Source organism: Phytophthora ramorum, assembly GCF_020800215.1.
Source record: "Phytophthora ramorum isolate Pr-102 chromosome Unknown Phyram_PR-102_s0003, whole genome shotgun sequence".
Lineage (NCBI taxonomy): Eukaryota > Oomycota > Peronosporomycetes > Peronosporales > Peronosporaceae > Phytophthora > Phytophthora ramorum.
The window spans coordinates 869,736-897,053 of record NW_027150649.1 but is presented as its reverse complement, the minus strand read 5'-3'; the positions used below and the strand labels follow the sequence as shown (position 1 = coordinate 897,053).

At 53.2% G+C, this 27,318-nt stretch overlaps 8 protein-coding genes across 8 annotated transcripts; 2 read left to right on the top strand and 6 right to left on the bottom strand.

Annotated features, from left to right (window-relative positions):
• Positions 1 to 107: 107 nt before the first annotated feature.
• Positions 108 to 8,654, top strand: KRP23_3441 (Nuclear pore complex protein Nup214; the record flags this gene model as incomplete). Its single annotated transcript, XM_067888292.1, has 6 exons — positions 108 to 276; positions 361 to 605; positions 685 to 856; positions 932 to 1,066; positions 1,148 to 1,340; positions 1,406 to 8,654. The coding sequence occupies 6 exons, from the start codon at positions 108 to 110 to the stop codon at positions 8,652 to 8,654; spliced, it is 8,163 nt and encodes a 2,720-aa protein (XP_067747548.1).
• An 846-nt stretch (positions 8,655 to 9,500) lies between these two features.
• On the bottom strand, positions 9,501 to 10,122 carry KRP23_3440 (S-phase kinase-associated protein 1-like protein; the record flags this gene model as incomplete). Its single annotated transcript, XM_067888291.1, has 2 exons — positions 9,501 to 9,892; positions 9,978 to 10,122. The coding sequence occupies 2 exons, from the start codon at positions 10,120 to 10,122 to the stop codon at positions 9,501 to 9,503; spliced, it is 537 nt and encodes a 178-aa protein (XP_067747547.1).
• A 214-nt stretch (positions 10,123 to 10,336) lies between these two features.
• KRP23_3439 (Anoctamin-10) lies at positions 10,337 to 12,718 on the bottom strand (the record flags this gene model as incomplete). The annotated part of the gene is made up of 2 exons (XM_067888290.1): positions 10,337 to 11,589; positions 12,574 to 12,718. 2 exons carry the CDS (start codon positions 12,716 to 12,718, stop codon positions 10,337 to 10,339), a joined length of 1,398 nt encoding a protein of 465 aa, XP_067747546.1.
• A 3,235-nt stretch (positions 12,719 to 15,953) lies between these two features.
• On the bottom strand, positions 15,954 to 17,639 carry KRP23_3438 (putative folate-biopterin transporter 3; the record flags this gene model as incomplete). Its single annotated transcript, XM_067888289.1, has 1 exon — positions 15,954 to 17,639. The coding sequence occupies one exon, from the start codon at positions 17,637 to 17,639 to the stop codon at positions 15,954 to 15,956; it is 1,686 nt and encodes a 561-aa protein (XP_067747545.1).
• Positions 17,640 to 18,451: 812 nt separating this feature from the next.
• KRP23_3437 (UDP-4-amino-4-deoxy-L-arabinose--oxoglutarate aminotransferase) lies at positions 18,452 to 20,509 on the top strand (the record flags this gene model as incomplete). Its single annotated transcript, XM_067888288.1, has 12 exons — positions 18,452 to 18,488; positions 18,546 to 18,741; positions 18,831 to 19,017; positions 19,082 to 19,147; positions 19,211 to 19,344; positions 19,426 to 19,544; positions 19,631 to 19,781; positions 19,850 to 19,901; positions 19,983 to 20,075; positions 20,155 to 20,201; positions 20,273 to 20,323; positions 20,410 to 20,509. The coding sequence occupies 12 exons, from the start codon at positions 18,452 to 18,454 to the stop codon at positions 20,507 to 20,509; spliced, it is 1,233 nt and encodes a 410-aa protein (XP_067747544.1).
• A 224-nt stretch (positions 20,510 to 20,733) lies between these two features.
• On the bottom strand, positions 20,734 to 22,337 carry KRP23_3436 (1,3-beta-glucanosyltransferase gas4; the record flags this gene model as incomplete). The annotated part of the gene is made up of 2 exons (XM_067888287.1): positions 20,734 to 21,795; positions 21,864 to 22,337. The coding sequence occupies 2 exons, from the start codon at positions 22,335 to 22,337 to the stop codon at positions 20,734 to 20,736; spliced, it is 1,536 nt and encodes a 511-aa protein (XP_067747543.1).
• A 280-nt stretch (positions 22,338 to 22,617) lies between these two features.
• KRP23_3435 (1,3-beta-glucanosyltransferase GAS4) lies at positions 22,618 to 24,135 on the bottom strand (the record flags this gene model as incomplete). Its single annotated transcript, XM_067888286.1, has 1 exon — positions 22,618 to 24,135. The coding sequence occupies one exon, from the start codon at positions 24,133 to 24,135 to the stop codon at positions 22,618 to 22,620; it is 1,518 nt and encodes a 505-aa protein (XP_067747542.1).
• A 526-nt stretch (positions 24,136 to 24,661) lies between these two features.
• Positions 24,662 to 26,152, bottom strand: KRP23_3434 (1,3-beta-glucanosyltransferase gas4; the record flags this gene model as incomplete). The annotated part of the gene is made up of 1 exon (XM_067888284.1): positions 24,662 to 26,152. One exon carries the CDS (start codon positions 26,150 to 26,152, stop codon positions 24,662 to 24,664), a length of 1,491 nt encoding a protein of 496 aa, XP_067747541.1.
• Between the last annotated feature and the right edge of the window lie 1,166 nt (positions 26,153 to 27,318).

Genomic DNA, 27,318 nt, shown 5'->3' with positions numbered 1-27,318 from the left:
ACGCGCAAAGACCTCTACAAACTGTCAAATTAGTGTATTCAACATAAGTTAATGTACTACACATAGACGTCGTGATCCACTCACAAGGCGCCAAAACCAGAGCGACCATGACGGAGCTGGCGACGGAGCACGTGCGCATGCTGGACGCCGGCAGGCTGCGTGTGGCGCACGAGTCGCCGCTCACCACGAGCTTCTTTGCACCCGTGGCCTCCCGTAAAACGCAGTTGCTGCAGCACGGCAACGCGTTCGGCCTGAGCTTCGTGGCGACCGAGAAAGGTGCGCGTCATGGAGTGCGGAGTTGATTCCTCTATTTTTGTATTTGATACAATGGGGACCTCACATTTGATATGAACCACACAGGCTTTGTGATGACCAATAATGACGAGCTGGAGGCCTCGTGCGCCGACTACACGAAGCGGCGACAGGAGGCCATGGATCACGGACAGAAGCTCACACTGGAGGAGATCCACGCCGTGCCAGCGACCAAGGAGGTCCAGCTACCGTCCATTTCCTACTGGATCGCGCTCTCCCCGGACGAGCTGACGGTCGCTGTAGCGTACGGAGAATCCGTGTCGCTCTTTGAGGTCGCGCATATTGTGGAGGCGGTACGACACGCAGTTGTTCGCTGCTGGAGTTCAATACTGTGCAATTTGTGCTGATTTATTTGTCTTGGACGTTGTGCAGACGGCGCCAGCACCCTTTCACACGTTCTCCAAGCTGCAGGCGCAGGAGATTGCGTGGTGCACAAACACAACAAGTGAACGGCTGGCGGTCTTGACGGTGGAGAAGCAGGTATTCGTGTGTACTCTTGCAGGAGGTAAAGAGGTCATTGAGACACAGATCGATGCGTCGTCCGGTACGTGGCGTAACAGTTGAAAAATCCTGGTTGATGTTGAAGCTAACGTTTGATTTTGGTTTGGGTACAATTCAGTTTCCTGGTCTCCGTCGGGCGAACAGATTGCTGTTGGCTTGGTGGATGGAACAATTGGCGTCTACGGACGGGATACGCTTCAGATTCTTCGATCTATCGGCCAGCCAGAGTGCTGTTCCGACGAAGGACTTGAAGGTAAGACAAATGTGGCACAAATAATCGCTTTGGTAAAGTGGTACGAGCAATGTTATTGATAATGTTTTATTTCTTTTGTAGTGCACCACGTAAACTGGGCGGAGGAGAATCTGATTCTGGTTGGATACCAAAAGTATGACGAAGGAATGGAGGAAACTACCGCTCTTGCTTGTATCTACGAAAACGACGAATTTGTGGAGCTAGACGAGGTTGTCGGTTTTTTCGATGTGGAGAACCGACGACACCAGTATTTCTCTGTGTTCTTATCGGATTGGTATGATGTTGTCTTGAAATTATTAGAATGGGATCAGTGTGCTAACTATGAATGCTGCTGTGCAGGCGAATGTTCTTCATTGGTTGCTCTCTGAGCGCAGATATCGAGTTACTTGTTTCAGACCCGGACGGTGGCGACTGGGCACTGTGGAAGCCGCTGGAAAAGTATCAAGCACGCCTTCCCATGAACGCCAATGACGAAGAATCCTTTCCCACGGGTCTTGCTCTCAATTTGAATTCGACCTCGCCAGTTCCTGTTGATGAAGATGCATTTCCGCCTGTCCCCATTGTTTCATGTACCAACACTGAAGGACTCTTGGTCAACTTTGGGTTTGTTGACACAACAGTGCACGACGTACTTGAGTTTGTCAAGAGCCCAGTGTCGTTTGAAAAGAAAGTGACTCGTGTTGCTGCAGTTAAGGAGGAGCCCAAGGAAGCATCTGACTCACCTCCAGGATCTCCAACTGGAAATCCTGCAGAAGCTAAAACCAAAATGGCTGCACCTGCAAAGCAGGCAATCTCGCACGAATACGGACAGAACGACGAGAACGAGTTTGCCGAATCCGACGGCGAGTCTAGTGACGAAGAAGAGGAACGGAAAGAGGAGGAAGAAAAGGCCAGAAATGCTTTCCGCTCGGTTGCGTCTGATGGATCTGACTTCATTGTGTCGGAGCTGTTTCCGAATCTGTTCAAGACTCTCGGAGCAACGTACGATGAAGAAGAACATGCGAGCACACTGGAACGTCTCGAAAAGGACGGGAAGGTGTACGAGGCCGACTTTATTCCGTGGTACGTGAATTGGATTTTCGGCGATGACGAGTCAGATTCGGATGGAGATGACGTGCCTTCAGCGTCGGTGGTGGAACCCACTGAAATGAAATCGAAGGAGGAAATCGCAGCAGCATTTTCAAAGTTCACAGCCAAGGAGGGAAGCTGGAAGTGTGCAGTATGCATGGTGAACAATAACCCGGATGCGGTGAAGTGCAGCGCTTGCGAAACACCAAACCCAGCTGCACCGAAGGTGGGTGCTGTAACACCGGCGAGTGCTACGTCTGCAGGTTCGATCGGTTCCGGTGGTTTTTCTTTCCCAGCTGCCACGGGAGATGCATCAAAGCTGTCGTCGTTTTCTTTTGGTGCGACTCCAGGCACGAGCTCGAAATCTGGTGGTACAAGCAAGCCTGCTGGCTTTTCTTTCGGCGATAAGGCAGCAACGACAGGCTTTAGCTTCCCGAGTAGCAAACCTGGATCAGGTTTCAGCTTTCCGACTAGCACGAAGCCTGCGACAGAGTTAAGCTTTGGAGATGCTTTGAGTTGTTCTACTAGTGCACCGGCGACCAGTTTTAGTTTTGGGAATTCTTCAAGTGTTGGAATCAATGGGTCTGGTTCAAGGGGTAGTGTTCCTGCTATTGCTGTATCATCAGCGCAGCCTTCGTCATCGAATAAGACCATCTCGCATGAATATGGGCAGAACGATGAAAACGAGTTCGCTGAGTCTGATGGAGAGGACAGTGACGAGGAAGTGGAGCGCAAGGAGGAGGAAGACAAGGCTAGAAATGCGTTTCGCTCGATTATGCCCGATGGATCTGAGTTTATCACTTCAGACCAATTCCCCAAATTGTTCAAAACCCTTGGAGCAACTTATGACGAAGAAGGACACGCGACTACACTAAAGCGCCTTGAGCGGAACGGCAAAGTCTACGAGATTGACTTCATTTCCTGGTACATCGATTGGATATTCGGCGGTGACTTATCTGACTCCGAAAACGAAAATGATCCTGTACCTGCACAGAAAGCAATCTCGCACGAATACGGACAGAACGACGAGAACGAGTTTGCCGAATCCGACGGCGAGTCTAGTGACGAAGAAGAGGAACGGAAAGAGGAGGAAGAAAAGGCCAGAAATGCTTTCCGCTCGGTTGCGTCTGATGGATCTGACTTCATTGTGTCGGAGCTGTTTCCGAATCTGTTCAAGACTCTCGGAGCAACGTACGATGAAGAAGAACATGCGAGCACACTGGAACGTCTCGAAAAGGACGGGAAGGTGTACGAGGCCGACTTTATTCCGTGGTACGTGAATTGGATTTTCGGCGATGACGAGTCAGATTCGGATGAAGATGACGTGCCTTCAGCGTCGGTGGTGGAACCCACTGAAATGAAATCGAAGGAGGAAATCGCAGCAGCATTTTCAAAGTTCACAGCCAAGGAGGGAAGCTGGAAGTGTGCAGTATGCATGGTGAACAATAACCCGGATGCGGTGAAGTGCAGCGCTTGCGAAACACCAAACCCAGCTGCACCGAAGGTGGGTGCTGTAACACCGGCGAGTGCTACGTCTGCAGGTTCGATCGGTTCCGGTGGTTTTTCTTTCCCAGCTGCCACGGGAGATGCATCAAAGCTGTCGTCGTTTTCTTTTGGTGCGACTCCAGGCACGAGCTCGAAATCTGGTGGTACAAGCAAGCCTGCTGGCTTTTCTTTCGGCGATAAGGCAGCAACGACAGGCTTTAGCTTCCCGAGTAGCAAACCTGGATCAGGTTTCAGCTTTCCGACTAGCACGAAGCCTGCGACAGAGTTAAGCTTTGGAGATGCTGCTAGCTCTACAGCTTCTGAATCTACTGGTGTCAGTGGATATCCGCCTGATACGACGGCAAAGCCGAAGCCCCCAGCATTTGGTGCGGCGAACGGCAGTTGTTACCCTCCTGACACAACTTCAAAGCCAAAGCCTCCTGCGTTTGGTGCAAGTGGAAGCGGATACCCACCGGATACTACGTCAAAGCCAAAACCTCCTGCATTTGGCGCAGCAAGTGGAAGTGGATACCCGCCTGACACAATTGCAAAGCCAAAGCCTCCTGCGTTTGGTGCTAGTGGAAGTGGTTACCCACCGGATACTACGTCAAAGCCAAAACCTCCTGCATTTGGCGCAGCAAGTGGAAGTGGATACCCGCCTGACACAACTGCAAAGCCAAAGCCTCCTGCGTTTGGTGCTAGTGGAAGTGGTTACCCACCGGATACTACGTCAAAGCCAAAACCTCCTGCACTTGGCGCAGCAAGTGGAAGTGGATACCCGCCTGACACAACTGCAAAGCCAAAGCCTCCTGCGTTTGGTGCTAGTGGAAGTGGTTACCCACCGGATACTACGTCAAAGCCAAAACCTCCTGCACTTGGCGCAGCAAGTGGAAGTGGATACCCGCCTGACACAACTGCAAAGCCAAAGCCTCCTGCGTTTGGTGCTAGTGGAAGTGGTTACCCACCGGATACTACGTCAAAGCCAAAACCTCCTGCACTTGGCGCAGCAAGTGGAAGTGGATACCCGCCTGACACAACTGCAAAGCCAAAGCCTCCTGCGTTTGGTGCTAGTGGAAGTGGTTACCCACCGGATACTACGTCAAAGCCAAAACCTCCTGCACTTGGCGCAGCAAGTGGAAGTGGATACCCGCCTGACACAACTGCAAAGCCAAAGCCTCCTGCGTTTGGTGCTAGTGGAAGTGGTTACCCACCGGATACTACGTCAAAGCCAAAACCTCCTGCACTTGGCGCAGCAAGTGGAAGTGGATACCCGCCTGACACAACTGCAAAGCCAAAGCCTCCTGCGTTTGGTGCTAGTGGAAGTGGTTACCCACCGGATACTACGTCAAAGCCAAAACCTCCTGCACTTGGCGCAGCAAGTGGAAGTGGATACCCGCCTGACACAACTGCAAAGCCAAAGCCTCCTGCATTTGGTGCCGTGAGTCGCAGTGGTTACCCGCCTGATACGACCGCGAAGCCGAAGCCTCCGGCTTTTGGTGATACCAGCAGCAGCATTAGGAGCACCAGCAGTGGTTACCCACCCGACACCTCGACGAAACCAAAGCCTCCAATGTTCGGGCAATCGACTGCTTCCGACAAGACAACTTCCTCGTTCGGCTTTGGTTCTTTTGGAAAAAATCTTTTCGGATCGACGCCGGGTTCCTCAGATACTTCTGCTCCAATTGGGAATTCGTCTAGCACAGCTACTCCAACAAAGGCAAATTCTTTGTTTGGGAGTGCATTCGGTGCTAGTACGGCTGTTGAAAAAGCTCCCGACACGTCTTCCTCTCCATTTGGTGTTTTACCGAAAGCAAAATCGAAGAGGACGTTTTCCTTTGGAGCAGAGAGTGAGGAGGTCTCCTCGAAAACTGACACCACGCGACCAAGCTTTTCCTTTGACAGTGTGTCTTCGACTCTAGATACCACGAGAAAAAGCGACAGATGTGAGGACCGGCCTCAAACAAAGCGCACTTTGAAGTTTGGAGATACGAGCGCTCTTGCAACAAAAACGATTTCCATTCCATCCACGATGATTCAAACAAAACCGGTTGCAGCCCCTGTAAAGGCTGGTAAGGGTACACCATCGTCGAGAATGGAAGGTCAGCTATGGAAACTGATCATTGATTTCGACAAATCCTTACAGCGAGTCAACGAGAGCTCGAAGAATATTTCGTCTAAAGACTCTGAGTTTTCGAAGACACTTTTGAAGAAAATGGACAAGCTACGCACTCAGATTTCGAGTCTCTGTGATGAGATTAATAACCTGGACGAGTCGCGAGATCAGATCGAGAAGGATGTTCTATTTGTTATCGGTAACGACGGTGATGTGCACGAGCAGCTTGAATATGGTCGCGAAATTCTGAATAGTTTCAATGATGAGGCTCTCAAAAGGACACTAGAAGAGCAACCACTTGACCAGCGCTCGAAGGAAACTCGGGAATCACTCAAAGGAAAATTGAATGAGGTAGAAACGTGCTGTCTTGAGCTCGACAGTCACCTCACCTCGTCGAAGATCGGTGCTGATTGTGCGGTGTCGTCGGCGCATTTATTCCGTGTGCTAAAGCAGACTTACGACAACTCGAAGATGCAGTACAACAAGGCATGCAAGCTTGCGGAACATTTAGAAAAGCTGAGTTTGCGTGGAAACCGAATGCGTCAGACTAACGGTGTTAGTGGGATGTCTTCAGTTGAAACAGAGGTTCACCCCGTGGTATCCAAGGCGGAGATGATGCAGATGATTGTGGAGGCTGAACAGCGTAGCCAAAATGTGCGCCGTAATTTCTTGTCTCTATGCAACAACGTGGTCACTCCTCGTGATGTTTTCTCGACCCCGCGGCGTAAGTTGGCACCTCCAACGTCGTCCGACTCTTCGGCATCCCCACTCCGGACTAAAGCCTGTAGCAAGTTGATGCCGAAGACACAGCTAAGCGTTGCTTCCCCAATGAGCTCAGCAAAGCAGTCGTCAAGGTCTGTATCATTCAAGGAAACCCCAGTAAAGTCAGGATCGAAGTTGTTCTCGCTGGCAGAAGCTATGACGCCGAAGGAGGAGCCGGCCAAGCTTGTACAGACCCCACAGCCAGCAAAGGCTAGTGTTGGAGTAGGCAAGGCCCCGCAACGACCCAGCCTAGGTGCCCCAGCTACTGAGGCGAAGCCCTCCTCAACGGTCTCATCTACTGCTCCGAAGTCCAATGTGTTTAGTTTCCCAAAGTCATCGAAGGACAGTGCGAATTCGTTTAGTGCGCCTGCGACAAAGGAGGAGACCACATCGACATCAGCGCAGTTCAGTGGGTTTGGAATCAACTCGCCGACGGTAAAGCCTAAACCAAAGGCTGACACAAAGGCGACACCTGCTTTCTCATTAGGAGGCCAAAATGCCCCAGGATCATCCTCCGCTTTCAGCTTTGGATCAAAGGACTCGAAGATCACAGCCCAGCAGCCTTCTATAGCATCTGCTTCGACGGACTACAAAACGCTTTTGGAAAAGTTCTACAAGGTGCACAACCCGTCTAAGAGTGGCACCGTGATTGAAAAGGCTTTGACAACATATAAGGGCAGGGAGGAGGACCTGTTCACTCGACTGTTTACGATGTATGTTCCGGACTCGACACCTGAAGATGTCAAGAAGTATTTAAATGGGGGCCCTGTTCCTCCGAAATCCGAGTCCGCGGCTGCATCTTCGAAGCGCCCCGCACCAGCTAACGCAGCATCCAAGAGTCCATTTGGCGGGCTCGGAGCACAAGCTACTACACCGAAGGGTACCGCCACGAATCCCAGTCCGTTTGGCACTTCCCCGTCCGCGTTCAGTCTTGGTCCCTCAGCAAACAAGTCGTCTGGCTTTGGTGCGTTCGGATCCGCAGCGACAAGTTCTTCTACAACACCGTTGGCGACTGCTACTGCTTCTCCATTTGGAAAGCCTGCTGTGGACTATCGCCAGAGATTGGTGGAGTTCTATCAAAAATATAACCCGGACAAGCTCAGCAGTGTGGATGCTACGCTTCAGAAGTACAAGGGAAATGAGGAGAAACTCTTCCAGAATCTCGCTGTGAAGTACAAGGTGAATGGTGCAAATGGAGTCCAGCCTGCAAGCCCAGCCATGCCTGCAGCTAGTCCTTTCGGCAAGCCAGGTTCGTTCTCATCCCCCGGCTCTACTAGCGCAGTGGCTTTCGGCTCAGCTACTTCAGTTGGTTTCGGTGCAGCAAAACCTGCCCCCGCGGCGTCTCCGTTTGGTTCTGCTACTCAGACCTCCAGTGGTTTTGGCCCTGCTGGCGGGAGCGGATTTGGAGGTGGATTTCAGTCGGCTGCTGCTACGACTCCGTCGTTCGGTGCACCCACTCCTTTTGGCGCAGCGGCCGGCGGATTTGGAGCTGCTACCAGTGGTGTCAACTATCGCGAGAAACTTGCGGCATTCTATCAACAACATAACCCGGGCAAGTTGAGCTCCGTGGATGCGACGCTGGAAAAGTACAAGGGCCGCGAAGACCACCTTTTCGCGATGCTAGAGCAGAAGTACGTCAAGAAGACGCCTACAGCTTCGGCCACGGGAGGCTTTGGTGGCATTCCTAGCACCACGACGTTCGGCGGTGGCAGCGGTTTCGGCGCGCCGTCGACGTTGGGAGCTGCACCGCCTGCGTTCGGATCGGCTTCGACGTTGGGAGGACCAGCGCAGCCGGCCTTCGGTGCGAGCGCGGGATCAGGCTTTGGGATGGCGTCGCAAATGGGTGGAGGATTTGGGGCTGCTGCCCCGGCAACTCCTAGCGGACCCGCCACTGGGTCAGGATTCAGTACCTTCGGCTCTCAAACCCCGACATTCGGTGGCGCCCCGCAGCAGTCTGGTGGCTTCGGTGCGGCTGCTAACAGCGGAGGCTTTGGCGCGGCTGCTAACAGCGGAGGCTTTGGCGCGGCTGCTAATGGCGGAGGCTTCGGCGCGGCTGCGAACAATGGAGGATTCGGCTCTGGTTTCGGAGGTGGTGCAGCCTCGGGCGGCTTTGGTCAGCCTGTCGCCTTCAGCAACCCCAGCTTCACCCAGATGCGTTGACCCCAAGGAGAGATGCCGCATGAGGTTCCTTGCTTGGTACGACATACTACGTAGTGGTTAGTAAACGGGATACAATGGCATCAATCCGTTGAACATGTTGCACTAGTCAAGTTTGAAGCTGCAGATGCCTATGACTACCGGATAGTCACCAAATTACCAGGTAGTCATTATTTCGGTCCGCGCGGGGCAGCCAATCATTCTGATCAGGCCCGAAGGCAAGATAACGCGTTCATTATCCAAACGGACTTCAGCCGACTAGTGTCCTCGCGCTGAGTGGCATGTGTGTGTACTGAGCGGTGAAGCCCATGGCTCTCGACCGCTCGCAGTCCTATTTGCGACAGACTTGGCGTTGCCTCCTCATGCAGCCAGGTCTTACAAACGACTGCAAAAGCGAACGTTTATACCAGCGACCCGTCCCGTTGAGTTTGCAGCCTTGTTTCCCCCAAAGAGGCTGCGCAATTACGGATGAAACATCTCCTATCGAAACCTACATGTTCTATCCCTTCATCTGAAGCTTCATCTTGGCTCACTACCAACACCACAACCATACTTCACATGTCAAGCACACATTGTACAAGCTAAAAAAATAAACGCGCGAGATAGATTTCTTTCGGCTTCAAATACTCAATACACGGAGAGACAAGCTGAGCTCCTCTGTAAAAGCCATCCTCCACCGATTCAGCACTTGCTGTGAGCATACGCCGCATTTGTACCAGCAGAGGCGTCCGATCGCTTTTTTTCTTCACCTTCAACGCGTTTGTTCACTGGCCACGAGACTGGGGAAGGGGATGTTGAACGAATGGACCGACCCTCTCTCTGCTGCGTGCTCGTACGTTGTCCGTTAGCTTAAGCCTCTTCGCACCACTTGTTCTCCTCGCGGATCTGCGCCTCCTCCTCTGGCGTGAAGTCGTTGACGATGTTGAACGTCTCGCGGATCTCCTGGGGCGTCTTTCCCTTAATCATGCTGGCCACCTTAGCGCACGCCAAGTCCAGCAGGCTCTTGATGTCCATGTAGTTGGCGGCCAGGATGAGCTCGAACAGGATCTCCTGCTCGATGTCCACGAAGTTGGCGTCCCAGTCCGATACCACGTCATGCATGTCGGCGCTCTTGAGCGGCTTCTCGATCTCGCGCATGGGGCTGTTGTGGTGCTGGCTACAGAACTCGATCACCTTGGACAGCACAGGGCTCTTGACGTTCGGCAGCGGGATCTCTTGCACCTCGTCATCGTCCGCGTCATCTGCACAACCAACTAATCGTTAGTACACACAAGTACACAGTTTCTTGTTTGGGGGAATCTTTTTTTCCATGATGGGTTGACGCACCCGAGATGAGCGTCTTAACGAGCTCGCTCATGGCCGCGACACTGCGGGACACCTCGAAGCTGTCGCCGTCCATGGACACGAGGTTCACCTTGCGCAGGTCCTCCTGAGCGGGAGCGTCCTGGGCGGGGGCGGCGGCGTCCGACATTTTTTACTTGCGTTTGGTATGCAGAACGGGAGCTTTCACTCGACTCTTCGACGGTGGGAATGAGCCTCGCGCCAGAGCCACGCAATTCAACGTTTGTTTACGCGTATAATACGTACTATACGCGTCGTTTTCTCTGGGTCCATTCCAATCTTCACCTCTTTATAAGGCACATCCATCTCTTGTACAGTGAAGGTCTTATACTTGAACTTGTGTCCTAGTGGCTCACTACGCGCTGGCGGTGGCGCATGGAGCTCATATCGGAGCTCTCAGTGGTTTCCGACTCCACCAGCATCCGCGCTGCCATGGCCCGTGCACTGTCATGTTTGGCGTGCTCCCTCTCTCGTCGCAGCCTCTCGGCGACGTCTCTGGGGACGGAGGGCACGACGCAGGCCAGCCACACCTTGACCAGAAGCAGCGAGTGCTCAATGCCGAAGACGATCCAGACTTTCTGCGTGCCAGTGACGGACGGGAACGCGCGCTCCAGCAGTGACGTGGAGTACGCCAAGTGGAAGCAGTTGGTGAGCACGGCCAGCACGCTCATGATCTGCAGCACGTGCAGCCACACGCCGATGCCGCTGGCCTTGTGCGCGAGCGGGCGCTGCCGGGTGTGGCACAGCTTGAACGCGTCCGTGCGCAACTCCAGCAAGTTGTTAAGCAGCGCGAGGAGCGGCGCCAACGGGAAGGCTAGCGAGAAGAACGACACGTAGCCGAACTGCACCAGCATCTCCGTGTAGTCCTCGAACGTGTCGTACCGCTTGAGGCCAGCCTCTTCCCACGCACGGTCGGAGGCTTGCTCTAGGCGGACGCACTGCTCGTGGATCACAGCATTGCTGCTCATCATCGCCTCTGCTGCCAGTCTTGTCGTTGTCGCTGTATTATTACGATGGAGATTGGGACCTCGAGGACCAGCAGTAGCTGCACCGATGCCGTTAAACACGGTGGACTCGTTGAACTGCTGGTTGGTAGCACGCTTTTTCGCGCGAGCATCGAGCCGACGACGTACAAACGGGTAGAGCGTTTCCATGACGTTTTTCCAGAGCTGTCCAGTTACCATGAACGAGGCCAGCTGGATTGCGACTCGAACCATGCCGTCGGATTTCGAAATCTCTCCGTCGGTGCTGGGAGTGGATGCATCCTCGGCTTGCGGTGCGAAGGCGTAGTAATACAGCGAGGCGAAGACGTGCACAAACCGGAAGGAAAAGACCTTCAGAATGAGGTGGCTCTGATACCTGGACTCGGTGCGGTGATTCTCCCAGTTGTTGAGCGACCGCGCTGCTCGCGTGAATGTAGCATCTAATACTGGGATCAGGAGACCATAAAGCACGGGAGTCAACAAAAGGTAGATCCAGAAATCCCATCGCACACCTAGCTGTGCTAGAGCTTGGAGATCTTCCAAAGTAATCGTCCCCGATTTCGTTACTTTCTGGGCGATCTGAGCGGCTTCGTGCTTGGTTGCTAGCGATTCAGCTTCAAGTCGATCACGAGTGGAGAAAGCGAAGTATGAGACCGTCACCACTGCAACGATACTTCCAGTCACGCACGGTATCGAGACGCTATACTTTAGCAGCCGTTTCCAGAGTGCATATTGCCTTTCAACCGGTTTCTGATCGTCGCTGTCTTTATCATCGCGTGGCTCGCTGTTATCACCATAGAATTCAGGCCGGGTGACTTCTTCATCTTCATACCCCCAGGTACCCCACCGGTATGCCAAGGCTGCTGCCCTTCGTCGCCATGCAATAATGAAAGCTGATGTCCATAATGCCATGAAGAGTGCGTAGATTGGTGCTGCAGGATGATCGAGGTGGTGTGAACGTACTTGCAGCACAAAAAGCACAACGCCAGCAACGCTTGGGACCACGAGCCAGCGAGTATACATTTCCATCCACGCGAAGTAAAAAGCAACGCGTTCACCAAAGTACTGTGCAACATCGTCAAGCGGTTGCTGGAGTACACCTTGAAGGATCGAGCATTTTGGTGTTGAATCGTGCTGATGCTTGCTTGACAGTAGTGATGCCCGCCAAAATGTCACCCAGCGAGTTTTGAGTAATGTTAGATCTTGCTTGTGCAGCGGGTACATCTGCAACACGTATCTTGTGGCGATAGGGCAGGACTCGCTAAGCCCTGCACCTCCATCACTCTCCGAGGCTGTTAGCAATGCGTGTACAATGCTTTGTTTCTCGCTGTCGAGAAAATTGATGCACTTTCGAACAGGGTCAAAGTCGGCGAAACTTGAGCGCAATTCACAGGAGAATACCATCCAGACCTGGTCAAAACGTCTTTGCTTTCGAAGTCGCAGCCGTTCCGCGCCAAGTTCCAATACACGTTGCGGAGCTCGCACTTTAAGCAACGATTGTTTCCCGTCCAAAGAGAGAAGGCGCTTAACGTGCAGACCTGTGCGCCTTACCCGATTGACAATCACGGCTCGGATGTTTGAGAAGTCAACTTTAGTACTCGGCTTCAAGGTCATTGTTGACTTTACAGCAGCTCCAGCAGTCTCAGGCAAATCGAAGTGCTCTTCGTACTTGGAAGGCTTCAGCAAAATGGCAAAATCAAACTCGTCCTCCTGTCGCGAAAGCTTCCCGATACGCTCGGGCATGCCACTTCCCTTAAAGCTGCTATCATCACCTGTGCGTTCATCACTGGGTCTTCGACTCAACTCACGGCAATGATTTCGTTCAGGATACTTTCCAGCTGGAAAGCTACAATTTTGAGTGGGCTCCTGTCTCTCTGAATTGTCATTAGCTGGTTCTGTATCGAAAGTGGGGGAGACGATTGAAGGCTCCGCGACAGAACATTTTACACTTGACTCTCGGTCTTCATCTGCCGTCTGGAAAAATAGCGTGTGTGCTTGCTTGGCCGGCGTTGATGTCGCGACGATGCAAGAGGTACTGCGTTGGTGAGAAGGAGAAGGTTGAGACTGATGCCGATGGTGTGATTGCTTTCGGCGAAGTAGTGGCAAGACTGGAGGTTCTCTGGTTTTTGGAGATTCAGATAGTATCAACACATTTTGCGGTGGCTGATCACTGCTTGACGTGCTTGATCCAGCGTCTACGTCTTGAGCATCAGGCGTGGACCCCAATTCGGTAGTTTTTGTAATGCTGTAGCGATCAACCGCTGGTGGCTGGTTGGGCTGAGCGAGTATATTGTCAGTTTCTTCCTTTTGCTGTTGTTGGCGCTTCTGTTGAGTTTGTTGTCGAAGATGTTTTTGTATGGCTTCGTTGGAACGAAGGTGCCGAAAAGGACTTCGTGCTGGGCGACGGTCAGCCTTGCTCGGGTCACGAGTCCGTTCATCGAGTACTGCAATAACTGTGTGTGGCTGAGTTGCGCTCGTATCCAACTGCTGCTTACCAGCACCTCGCTGATTCTCGTATTTTACGTGTTGTAGCTGGTTTCCTAGCGCAGTTTTCCACGGTCGTCCATACAAACCCGGAGCAAAAGGTGCAGCTCGCGGTCGTTGAGCTGTGACCATGGTAGGGTCGTTTGATAATCGTTTCGTTAGTGTGCGTCCTGCTGTCAGCACTGAAGAAGCTGGTGGGTTTCTTGTTGGCGGAAGCCCAATCTCCTCCAATGCCTGGGTGACAGCAGTCGCAGCTTTAGTTGGTGATGACTGACTTGCCATATTGATGCCTTTGTGACTGTCAGTCGTAGAATGATTCACCACTCGGGCTGAGCGCTATCGGAAATGGCTTTGGACGTGGCCTGGCGATACCGTTGAGGAGTTTTCATGCCAATGGGTTGTGCATAGTAACGAAGAAATGGTTTCGCATTTGTAAGGTGTCCGGAAATACACGATCGGGATCTGGGAACTACTTGCTGTGATCATTTCAATACTCCTGTGGTGGAAAGACTGGGCAGTTCCGTCAGACCACGGCGAATTCCCACTATGAATTCATCGGCACCAGTGAGATGCCCAGTTGGAGGAAGAACTCCGGAGGGCACACTGACAGCTCATCGTCGACGCGTAAGTCGACTGGAAAATGCGTTGGAAGATGCAAGAGACAACAAGGGATATTCACCGTATTGCACACCTCGACGAGTACAGCAACGAGTTAAGTCGGAAATCGACAACACGACAGTAGACCAGCTTCAAACCGTTTATGACCGTGTCGAACTGCGCAACAGTTTACTGGTACCTTCACCCGCACACGTATCAATGCTTTCCTCGACACAACACCAGCTTGCAGAGCAGGCTGTCCAAGGTTTTGTAGATACAATGCGCTGTGTGGCAGATACAGTTGATGCACAAGACAAAGTCAACCTTGAACGGGCCTTGACAAACGATATACTGGCCTTCAAATGCAACTCTGACTCCAGAGATCTGCGGCCCCTTTCGACTGATCGAAAACAAAACCATGAAGCAGAGACACTGAACCAATTGGATGGAATAACGAATTGGTACTCTGTGGGCAAAGAAATCGGTCGGGGCACTTTTGGTCGTGTACGCTTAGCCCACCACCGACTTAGTGGCACACCTGTTGCAATCAAAAGCTATGCCCGTTTACATGGTGCCAGGTCGTGCTTAGCCGTGGACGCTATCGGAAAGCGAGTTATTGGTGACTCGGGCGGAGATGCACTTGAGTGGCGCCGTGTTCGGCAGGAAGTCAGCGTACTATCGAGGTTGCGTGCGCATCCAAATATCATGCGGTTTGTCGAAGTTTTCGAAACACCAACACGAATACACGCCGTCACAGAACTTGTGCAAGGTGCCAGTCTGTGCGATATTCTACGGCGTGCTCCAGGTCAGCGTCTGACAGAAACTCGAGCTAAACTCGTTTTTCGGCAACTTACAGCTGCAGTCGAAGTACTGCATGCGCAATGCGTGATTCACCGCGATTTGAAACTTGAAAATGTGCTGCTCGATGAAAACTCCGGACACGCTACAGTGATCGATTTTGGTTTCAGCGATTTCGAGGAGATAATCGAGCCTCAAGCAACGCATCCTGCTGATAACAATCCACCGAAGAAGCAGTTGAAAAAGAAAAACTTTTGCGGGACGCCGTCATACATGGCTCCGGAGGTTGTTGCAAGCGAACGATACGATGGTAGACCTGTCGATGTTTGGAGCCTTGGCGTTTTACTGTACGTGATGCTCTGCGGCAAGTTCCCATTCCAGGGTGTAAGTTTTCACCAACTCTACCAGAAGCTTCGCAGTGGTGCACACCAACTGGTACTACCGCCAGTTCTCTCGATCGAGGCTCGTGCCTTGCTCCAATCCGTGTTGACTGTAGATCCAGGAAAACGACCGAGCGCCAGTGAATTGTCCCGTTGCTCGTGGTTACAGGGCAGGGAAAACCCGCAATTGATTCCACTACAACCTCAAAATGCATTGAGTTTATGGTTTGAGTCGTGGCCAGGGGCGAAACAGGCCATCTGCGCGGCGCTCACAGACTTGTACGGCGTACAACTCAATCACTTTGACTTTGATCGGGCCAAAACAGGCCCGCGGCAACACAAACGTCTGAGCGCATTCATCGACCTTGCTACCATAATGTCGTGCTATCACTTCCAGAATATTGCCTTACTGTCAGTGTCGTCAGATGATATTGAGTCGCAGCAAAGGGAGGAGACAAGTACGCAATCCAACGAATCTCATCAAAACGTGTTAGGCACTGATTCATCGTCTGCGCGACACAAACAGCAACTTGAGAAGCTCATTGGTCTAGTGAAGACATCGCTAGCCACAAACTAAGTTTTGTATCCTTCGTGAGACTTTCGATGAAGTTGAACGTTGATATAACAAACCCACTGCTAGGCGTACTGCTATTCTGACACCAAACCCAGAGAAAACCCTTTTCTATTCAGCGCTATTGTACACGAAACAAGATGCTGCTCTAGTAGCAGCCGTGACCACCGACAAGTACGTGACAGGGCGCGAATATTGCCAACATACTTAACACGATCACCCACAAAAATCCAAATCCATAGAGAGCTACGACAACTGCAGCGCCGATCGGTGAGAGGTCATGCCTCATTTCCTCCAGATGACGAGGCCCTTTCGGCAGCAGTCGAGTCGTCAGGAACACTATCGGTATCAAGGGAATGACACTTGTGAGCACTGACAGCTTCCAGACTCCGCCGAAGTTGTGTGGTATCGTCTGTAGATCACTCAGCTCAACGGGCCAAATGTGAAGCAGCATGTTGGATATTGTACCGGCAAAGGCTTGGGCAAGATTGGTTACACTCGTGAGCAGAGCAAACGCCACTCCTTCTTGCCGCTCTGGACAGACTGCAACGAACATTTGAGCCAATGGAAGATACTGAAATCCACGAGCAAACGATTCTCCAGCAGCGTCTCCCATTGCAAACCAGAAAGGAGCAATCCCAAATGCCTCATTCACTTGCAGTACAAGCAGCACGTTGAGAAGCGAAAATCCCGCGACAACGAGCCCCGTTACAAAGTAAACATCATGCCACGGGGCGTCATAATGCGGCAAAATGCGAGTCCGGTAAACGACTATCGAGGCAAAGGTGACAGAGGCTCCAATACCGCTAAGCGCGCCGTATTCGAACGCATTAAAATTGAAGGCAACCTTCAGAAAATTTCCCCATGCAGCATTGTGCACGAAAAAGGCATTTACAAGCACCAAGAAACACACCGTTTGCCAAGTAGCTCGCTGCTGAAGCATGAGCCAAATACCTGCAACTTGTTCTGCCAGCGGGATTGGGCCGTTTTCTTCAGCAGGTTCATAAAGGTATCTCAAAGACGGAAGCACAGTGAACAGCGGGACGAACGCGAGAAAAGCGAACTGTTGCCCCATGGAAACCCCCCAACCCCATTGTGGTTTGTTGCTCAGCATCGCCCCCACCCAGTAGCCCACCATCTCGCTGGCAAAGCGACAGAGGTACACCGTCGTCTGCAGATGCGTCCCCTGCGACTGTTTCTTCGTTTTCGGGTCTTCTTGCTGTAGTTTCGTCTCCATCGATCGTTGCCTCGGTAACTGGTGCTGCAATAGTAAAACTCGATGTGCCACCAATCCATCCGCCATCACATCTGCCATAACAACGCCAACCGTAGCTCCAAGCAGTAACAGTGTGAATGACACGATCGTCAACGAATTCGAGGCGCTGTAAATCGACAGCAGTAAGTTGAAAAATGAAGCCGTGACACAACCGGTCAACAAATACGGCGTGAACCGTTTACCGTAGACGGGAAATACATCCGGCAGCAGTCCAAAGAGCACCTTGAAAGTCCAGGGAAGTGCTCGCACGACCGCCACTGTACTAAGCTGGGCGTCCGAAGCGCCCAACATCCTTGGGAAGTACTCGATATTGGCTTGGGGAAACGAGTACATGAGTCCCGTGCTCATGTACGTCATGGGGATGGCCAACGACTCGAGGCTCCAGACCGATCCAGAGTATTGCTCGGGTAGTAAACTGGACAGCAAGAGACCTTCATCCTGGCTGGTGGTGCGTGTGCGTTTGATGTGGTCGCTTAGGGACACGTAGCACGTTGAGTCGGACTCGCTCAGGGCCTCGTCGGGGGTGGCAACTCCTGGCTTGGCCGCCACTCGCTTCATGATAGGAATGTTGATTGGCAGCAATTATGTCAAGAGATCCTCTCCACACCTCTTCGAGTCCCGCGTATCTTTCATTTCATCCAATCAGATAGAAGTTGACGCTGGTTTCGATAGTCGGCAGGCTGTCGTCGATAATTTGGGAGGCCCACGTGATGCCCGTCGTCCCACATCCCGGCAGCCGCACAAGTCTTGAAAAGCCATTCCCCAGCCGATCGGCACCTGAACGCCAAACCTGTAGTACATTGCCTCGCCTTCGTTACCCCTTTCGCGAGCTATCGCCCTCTAGCAGCAGCAGCAGCTCCACTGCAGGAGCTTCCTTGCAGCATCGTGCTGGACTATACGATAGCGCTGCAGTGCGGGCACCGATCCAACGATGAATGTATCGTGGAGACGCCGAACAAAGAGATGCGGTGTCGAGCGGGGTTTTCTTGCAAATCGCGGCACTCCAACCCGCAACAAACTGACAATGTCAACTTGGCGCACTTGCAACTAAGGAGCGGATGCTCCCAGACTGGAGAAGTCAACTTAGAGCGGCCTGGACACCTCTTTTGATCTAAGTTGCAGCGACTGATGAAATAGCGCTCTAAAGTGCCTCAAACGCGGAGACGTCAAGAGAACATAGCCAAAAATGCTTCCAAAAAGTCCACCACGGAAGGAAAAAAAACCCAGGGTTTTCCATTAAAACCAAATATCAGTTAAATGTTGCATAACGTTGAATAGACCCGCTCTAACGTCATCAGCACACAAACTGAGCAACACGTCACTTCGCATTTTCGTTTGTCGTCGACGAACTCTCAAGACAGAGTTGCATCATGAGCTCCTCTTCCCCAGCTCGTCTCAAACCGTTCGGTCCGTCTCCCACTTCTAATAGTTAACCATCCTGCGTCACTAACCTGTCACTGCCAGGCCAACTGGAGCCGCTGTCTGCCGCCGCTCCGTGGGCCATTTTCCCTCGCAAGAAGCTGGACGTGACATACCGGGACATCGGCGCGGGGATGGCCGCTTGTCTGCAACTGCGGGAGCACCAGCGCCCCGGGTACGAGCAGAAGATCTCAAATTTGTGGGACCCCAGCGGACACGCGATGATCACGCTCTCGGTTCGGTACGAGGAGCTACGAAGCAATTGCAACATTGTGGGAGAAAATGAGAGTTTGTGAGACTGATTGTAAAGTTGTTGTTCTCTGTGGTTAGGACGGGGTTCGATCTGCTGTTGCAGACGCTCAAGTTCGCGCCGGGGACTGAGGTCCTGTGCAGTGCCATCACCATCCCCGACATGCTCTACGTGCTGCGTTACCATGGGTTAGTGCCGGTACCGGTGGATCTGGACCCTGAGACGCTGGCAGTGGATGTGGAGGTGCTGAAGAAGGCGGTGACGCAGGTGAGAGACGGTTGCTTGGGGTTGTGGTGCTGTGGAGCTGATTGTGAGTTTTTGGATGCTGCAGAAAACGAAGATGATGTTGATCGCGCACATCTTTGGGTCGCGATTTCCGCTGGATGAAGCACTGGAGGTGGCGCGCAGTAACAACCTGCTGATTGTGGAGGACTGCGCGCAAGCGTTCATGGGCATGTAGTACACAGGTGAGAGCCGTGCGGATGTCTCGATGTTCAGCTTTGGCACGATCAAGACGGCGACGTCGTTCGGTGGTGCGATTATCCACGTGAAGAACTCTGCTGTGCTGGACGAGATGCATCGTCGTGAGAAGAGGTATGACAGCTTGATCGTGACTTGAAAGCGAGTTGTGCGGTGTACTCTGACAACATGCAATCCTTTTTATTTATTTTGCAGGTACCCATGCCGCACAAACCTGTTCTTCTTCAAGAGACTGGTGAAGTATGGTGTGTTGCATGGTATCTCCACTCCTGCTGTGTATGGACTTTTCCTTCACGCCTGCCGCGCCGTTGGAGGTGCGTATCACTTGGTGTTCAGTTTGGCTGATTGCAACATGCTTGTTCGCTAACGATTCAATGACCTATTTGCTACCTTCCTTTAGCTGATCATGACAAAGTCATCACATCAGCGATCCGTGGCTTCAGCGGTGGAGAGCTCGTGTCTCTGATTCAGTACCGCCCATCCATGGCTCTGTTAGGGCTGATGCATCGACGCCTAACTTGTATGGACGAGCAGTATGTTGCCCTAAGAAAGTAAGTCTGTTTGTGCATTGTTCATGCGATGGTGGTACTGACGATTTGTTTGCTCCGGGTGTATCTAGGTCAAAAAGCGAGCAGCTGGCGAACGCTATCAAAGACCTTCCCAACGTTTCGGTAAATTTCACTTTTATATGTCGCTGCCTCTGTACTCAATGATCTAACGTGTGCGTGTGACTCTCGAATCATGCTCCTTAGATTCCGGGCCACCATGCTGAGAAGCACTACTACTGGCTGTTCCCTGTGTGTGTGCCGTCCCCGGAAGATGTCGTTAACTACATGAACAAGCATGTACGTTTGTGAACCACAGTGTTTTCGGAAAGTGACCTTCTGGTACTCCCAAAACTGACCAACTGACTGCTCTTGACAGGGGTTTGACGTTACCTCGGGTGCTACTCAACTGGCTTACGTGCCAAGGTACGCAACTATATTGCAACTGAGATCAACATTAGCGACTTAAGTATGAACTCGTGGTGCATCTTGTGCAGCCCTCTAGGCCACGAGCACGACCCTGTACACGCCAAAAGCATTATGACGAGGTTCGTTTGCTAGACATCAGATTTTGTTATGATCGGAACTGTTGACGCATTACTTTTTTTACTAAAACTTTTTCTCGCGACCACAGCTTGGTCTACCTGCCAGTAACGCCTGAAACCCCGGACTGGGCGATCGAAAAAATGATGTGCTGTTTCCGTGACGCGCTCCAGTCGTCTAGTAGACTCTAAGCCACTGGACCAAGGTCAGAGGCTAACCAAAAAGCAACTACATGTAGATCAAATTCGGACACCAACTTTTATTGACAAACCAGTTCCGTCGAGTTTCACAATCTGTTTTGCGTTTATAGTTCACACCGATTTTTGCCATCGGAACAATCACTTGATGTGTATTCTTTCGTATGGATTAATAAGTTGTGTGTGGCTATATCTTCTTAATTACCCGGCCAGACTTCTTAGAAAAAAGCGCCCAGAATCGCCGAAAGCGTAGTGAACGACACGACTGACGCCACGAGGGACATTTGAAGTGTAGGTGCTCCACTCGGGGTGGCGGTAACGTTACCAGTTGATGTCGAGGACGAGCCGCTACCGCTGCTGCTGCTTCCAGTGGGGGTTCCACCGACAGTACCCGACCCCGAGCCGGTTGCCCAAGTCCCACTTGACTGTTGGCCAGAGCACGTGAAAGACTGGAGTGCTGTCGGACACCTGGAACTTGCCCGTTCGTCGGAGGGCCACGAGGCAGCGGAAAGTTTAGGAAAACCAGTTGGGCAAGCAGGGAAAGTTGTGCGATCTGTGCCAGGGGTGAATACACTCATACTTGTTTCGCTTGAAATGCTGACGGCCTTGTACTGCGTCGCCAAGTTGTCGTAATTTGGCATGGGCACGTACGTGCACTTTGTGGTATTATGGTCGCAGTTCGCAGGCGAGAAGTATCCGAGCCCATAGTTCTGCGGACCATAGCTCGTAAATGGGAAGCCTGAAGCCGGGTCAGAGAGTTTCGAGTTTCCGTTTTCAGTCGAGTACTCGAAGACAAAGCCGCCAGAAAAGACCTTGCGGAAGTCAGACGAGTAGAGCCATCCCGCCTGCAGCCATGTCCGCTGAGCCTCGTAGCCCTTCTCAGTTGGGAAACCTTTGTTCAAGCACCCATACTCTGTCAACATTACAGGAATGGTCATTTTGTACGACGCGAAGTCCGTTTGTAGTTGAAGAAAGCTTTGTGCATCTGCAAGCGTTTTCTGAGTGTTGTCACAGTACTGGTACGCGTTGAGTCCATACCACTCGGCATTTTCGTATTTGTCGGTTGGATCAGTGAGGCAGTTGTAGTACTTGGCGTTGAGCTCACGATTGTTTTTGTCAAGGTTTGGGTCAGCCAAGACAACACCGACGGGAATCTTGCGGATGCTTGAGCACGTTCCGATGAAAGCGCGCATATCACGAATAAATTTCTTTTGACACGGCGCGTTCACGGTAGCATCAGCACCCACGACCTGGTTGACCTCATTTCCGGCACTGAAGGCCTGTAACGCAATACGGTCAGTAAGTGCACCAGCAAAGCAAGCGCAACAGCAAACCGTGGCAAACGTACCAGTACGTTGTCATACTTGGCAAAGGCAAGGATGATCTGCTCTCCACGGGCTTCGAGCGCAGCAGGGTAACACGCGGGGTACGCATCCTTGGTAATCGCGCAATTTGGACAGCTAGCTGCAAGGTCAACGAGGGCGTACATGCCCTTAGCACGCAAAGCACACATGAACTTATCATGCGACTTCGACGGGTCAACCGCATATAGGCGCACAGCATTCGCTCCTGTGGCGGCAAGAAGCTCAATGTCGTCTTTCCAGACGTCGTAGTGGTCGTCCGTGAAAAGGTCAATGTTGTTGTCGTCCAAAGTACCAGCATTCGGTCGAGGGTAGTAGTCGATGCCCTTAACCGCGAACGATGCATTGGTCTTGGCATCGAACATTCGGTAGCCCTTGATCATGATAGGGTTCGTGTAGCTGTCCACATTCGAGACTGCGAAAGCAGCAAGCAGAGCTGCAAGGGTCACAGAGAGCTTCATCCTTGGTGTCTGGGAACTGATGCGTGGTCGGGTCGCTTTTCAACAATGATGAAAGGTGGGGAGACTCCAAGGGCAAGAGCTGATGACCTGGGAACTTAGTTTAGCCTTGAGCCATATCACCACATCGCCCGTGTTATCTTATTCAGACAAGCTTCTTCTTGCCCAACGGATACGTGTGCTGCACTCCTCAAGATAGCGTAGCAAAGCTTTCGTTCTCGTTTTTAGCGACCACGAGCTTTATCTCACCGATCTAATATATGACTTGATGAATCGACCCTCCCTAGACCAGAATACCAGCGAGTGCCGCAACCAGACCAGCAAGCGCAACGGACATGCTCAAAGTCGAGGACGTAGAGCTGGTGTTACCACCATCGGTCGTTCCTGTTCGTGATTCCGCCGTAGTGGAGCTTCCAGTCGCCTCAGCGTCTTCCGATGTCGTTGATGACTGTGTAGAGCTCGAGCCGGCATCGCTGGCCCAGTCGCCACTCGGTTCCTGGCCCGGACACTCGTACTGCTGGGCGGTAGACGGACATGTCAAACTATCAACACTGTCCGCCTCCCACGTAACGTCCGCGAGCGCAGCAAAGCCGTCAGGACATGAAGGCAAAGTGGTCCGGTCAGGGGTGAAGTCATCCTTGGAGCTCTCACCAGAGACATCGGTAGCATTGTACTGTTCCGCCAGGTTGTCGAAGTTGGGCATCGGGTTGTAGACACACGGAACCGACTCATGGTCGCAGTCCTCAGGAGAGAAGTAACCCAGTCCATAGTTCTGCGCTCCATAGCTAGTGAACGGATAGGGCGACGCCTCCTGAGCATTAGCGTTCTCCGTCGAGTACTCGAAGGCAAAACCTCCCGCAAACACATCACGGAACGTGGAGTCAAACAACCAACCAGCCTGAAGCCACGTACGTTGAGCTTCATAGCCGTCCACGGTGGGGAAGCTCGGATTCACACAGCCAAACTCCGTGAGCATGACGGGGATCGTCAAGTCAAAGGACGCAAAGTCCGTCAAGAGTTTTTCAAAGCCCCCGGACGACGCTAACTCGGTAATTGTAGCATCGCAGTACTGGTAGGTATTGAGTCCGTACCACTCGGCATTCTCGTACTTGTCGCTCGAGTCTGTCCTGCAGTTGTAGTACTTGGAGTTCACCTCCCGGTTGTTGTTCGTCGTGTCTGGGTCGGCCATGACCACGCCCACGGGGATGTCCCGGAAGCTCGAACAGCCTCCAAGGAAGGTCCTCATGTCCCGAATAAACTTCTTCTGGCACGGGGCATTGGTCCACGCGTCGTCGACAATGTTGTTCACTTCGTTTCCAGCGCTGAACGCCAGGACATTGTCGTACTGTGCGAACTCCGAGATGATCTGTTCCCCGCGCGTTTTCAGGGCACTAGGATAGCAGGCCGGGTACTCGTCGATAGTAATCGAGCAGTTCTCGCAACTGGCGCCGAGGTCCACGAGTGCGTACATGCCCTTGGCACGCAGTGCACACATGAACAGGTCGTGCGACTGGGAGGGGTCCACGGCGTACAGTCGAACGGCGTTGGCCCCCGCCGCCGCGAGGTACTCGACGTCGGGGCGCCAGATGTCCTCGTTGTCGTCCGTGAACAAGTCGAGGTTGTTGGCGTCCAGGTCGCCCGTGTTGGGGCGAGGGTAGTAGTCGATGCCCTTGACGGCGAAGGCGTCGCCCGTCTTGGCGTCGAACATCTTGTAGCCCTTGACGGTGACGGGGTTCGTGTAGCTCTGCGCCAAGGGCGACAGGGAGGCCAACGCCACAGTGAAAGTTGCAAGGCGCAGCATGGCGGAGTATTCGCCTCGATTACGGTGGGGTGCGCGGCCGGAGGCGAATGGGGAAGTGGCTTGAGAGAGTCGGCATAGGGCATTTGATTCAAAATCACACTGGACAAGCGCTGAACGACTTGAGGTTCAGCGGTTTTATTCCCCTTCGAATTGACGGGTTACTGCACCCCACACATCAAAATCAGAAGCTTGTCTCGGTTGCTTCATGCGTCGATGTATTCTACTTGCTCGTATGCGGTGTGCTGCCGATGTCCAAGACTTGGGCCGGTTGCAAACTTGTCGACCTGTGGAGGTGAACTTGTTCAGGCTCAAATGCACTGCAACTTCAGCGTTACTCACGACTGAACGGTGCAGCTGGTCAGTTGGTGCCATGGCCAGCATGACACCTAAAGGCAACATGGCTCGGTGCACTTTAGAATACAATCTCGTTGCAGCTTGTTTATTGCCTGGGGTCTATCGGTTATCCCTCGCCGACCAGCGCTCGCTTGCGTTTTTCTTCTTCTAGGAACCAACCACGACGCTCAATCTACAGCAGCGTGGCGACCACAGAGACCAGCAGCAGCACCGAGGCCACGGACATGCTCACGGCCGAAGCGTCCGACGAATCGCCGCTGCTCTCGGCGCTACCGCCGCTGGCCGCGCTCGATGTGGTGCCCTCGTAACTGGTCCAGTCGCTGGCGGTTTGGCCCGAGCACTCGTAGTTGAGCACCTCCGATGGGCACGACTCGTCCTCGACGCTCTCCGACTCCCACGTCGAGTCTGCGAGAGCAGAGAAGCCCGACGGGCAGTCCGGGGGGCTCGAGCGGTCCGAGTCGGCCGTGAAGTCGGCGTACGAGGACTCGGACGAGAAGTCCGTGCCGTTGTACTGGGTCGAAAGGTTGTAGAAGTTTGGCATGGGGTTGTACGAGCACATGGTGTCGATCCAGTCGCAGTCCTCAGGCGAGTAGTATCCTAGGCCGTAATTCTGCGCGCCGTACGACGTGAACGGGTACGCCGAAGCGGACGAGCCCGAGCCGTCCGAGTTGGCCAGCTCCGTAGCGTACTCGAAGACGAAGCCGCCCGAAAACACCTCACGGAACGAGTCGCCCAGCAGCCAGCCAGCCTGACGCCACGTGCGCTGCGCCTCGTATTCGCCCACCGTCGGGAAGCTTGGGTTCACGCAGCCGTACTCCGTGAGCATAACTGGGATGGACATGCTGTAGTTGGTGAAGTCCGTCAGCAGCTCCGAGAAGCCATCGGCGTCGGCGAGCTTCGTCACGTCGCCGTCGCAGTACTGGTACGTGTTGAGACCGTACCACTCGGCGTTTTCGTACTTGTCGCTCGAGTCCGTGCGGCAGTTGTAGTACTGGGCGTTGAGCTCACGGTTGTTGGTGGTGGTGTCCGGGTCGGCCATCACAACGCCAACCGGGACGCTACGCATCGTGGACGAGCAGCCGCCGATGAAGGCGCGCATGTCACGGATGAACTTCTTCTGGCACGGGGCATTGGTGGCGGCATCATCCACCAAGTTGTTGATCTCGTTACCGGCGCTGAAGCCCAATGTGTTGTCGTACTGTGCGAACTCGGTGATGATCTGCTGGCCGCGGGTCTTGAGCGCGCCCGGGTAGCAGGCCGGGTACTCGTCCACCGTGATGGAGCAGTTCTCGCAACTGGCGCCCAGGTCTACGAGCGCGTACATGTTGTACTTGCGCAACTCGCACATGAAGTCGTCGTGCGACTTGGACGGATCCACGGCGTACAGCCGCACGGCGTTGGCGCCCGCCTCAGAGAGATACGCGATGTCGTCCTTCCAGATGGAGCTGTTGTCGTCCGTGAAGAAGTCGTAGTTGTTGATGTCGAGCTCGCCCGCGTTGGGGCGCGGGTAGTAGTCGACGCCCTTCACGGCGAAGTAGTCGCCCGTGTTCGAGTCGAACATCTTGTAGTTCTTGATCACGATGGGGTTCGTGTAGCCGCTGACGAACAGGCAGGCGGACGACGCCAGCACCACCACGGTCGCGACCACCTTGGAGAACTGCATGCTGCGAGTCAACCTCTACGTCTACTGAAGACAATACGTCTAGAGAGCTGGGGGAATCTGCCGTTGTGGGGCAAATTGGGGAATGACCGTGTACTGAGCCGTGCACCAAGTGTCCTCGACCGCCTGTTGGTGGTCAAAGCGATCGCCGATCGCGCGTTGGACTGCGGCCGCTTTTCTGCATGGCGCGTTCCGTGTGATCCTTGCGCCAGCTGTGCATTACAGGCAAATCGCCCAGTAGCGAGGCGTGCCGGCGCGATCGATCTCAGGACGCTTGCTGTCCATTTGCGTCTGATGGATTTTCCTGTCGCCGCTGCTGAAATAAGACGCCGCTCCGCCTACTTGAGATCATGCATCGAGTCTCCACTTAACGCCAAAGACAGATGACAATGCAGTGCCCGTCCGAAGCCATTTCTTCAGCCGTCGACCTGCAGGATAATGACTGGCTTTGCACATGCCGCTCGTCAGGATCTGGCAGGCCGACACCAATAGCAAAGTTGGGATCGCCGTCCGCGGGCAGGTGTGCGTGCGATAGCTAGCATGTAAAAGGATCTCTTGCTCGCTGAGTGCACTTGCATCCGCGGTCTACACCTCCTCTTCGTGACGAAGGCCGCGGTCGCGAACCCGTTCGCCACGCGACGACATGGCCGCCACCCTGTCGATCCGCAGTGGATTTTGCTGCATGCTTTCCGTTCGAATTGAGAACGCTTCGTGAACCCCCGACTGAGCATTTCGAAGACCAAGCGAATGAATTCCATCACCTTCAACTCCGCTCCGAATCAAATCTGCGCGAGTCATTCGAGTCACACGCCTGAAATTAATCGCGTGACCGAGCCCAGGCATTGCAGGAGCGGCAGCAAGTCGTCTGGCGAGCACCATCTCAGTGTTGAGCACCCTTGCTTCTATCTCTCAAACGCAAGCTCGAGCCTGCGGGGCGAAACTTCGTACACGATCACATTGGTGGCCATTCTCTCTCTATGTTCTTCTGTTACCGCACAACACCACAACGTCCAGATATTGCTGTCGTGAACTCAGCAACAACTAACGTTAAGCTTTAGTTGTCAAGTTCGCCTCGTGTTTGTCATCGCGCCGCCAAGTATACATTGTGTACCGAACACCACGCAAGATTCCACCGCCGCGCTTTTCAGCTCGCCCTCGGTTGTTGCGCT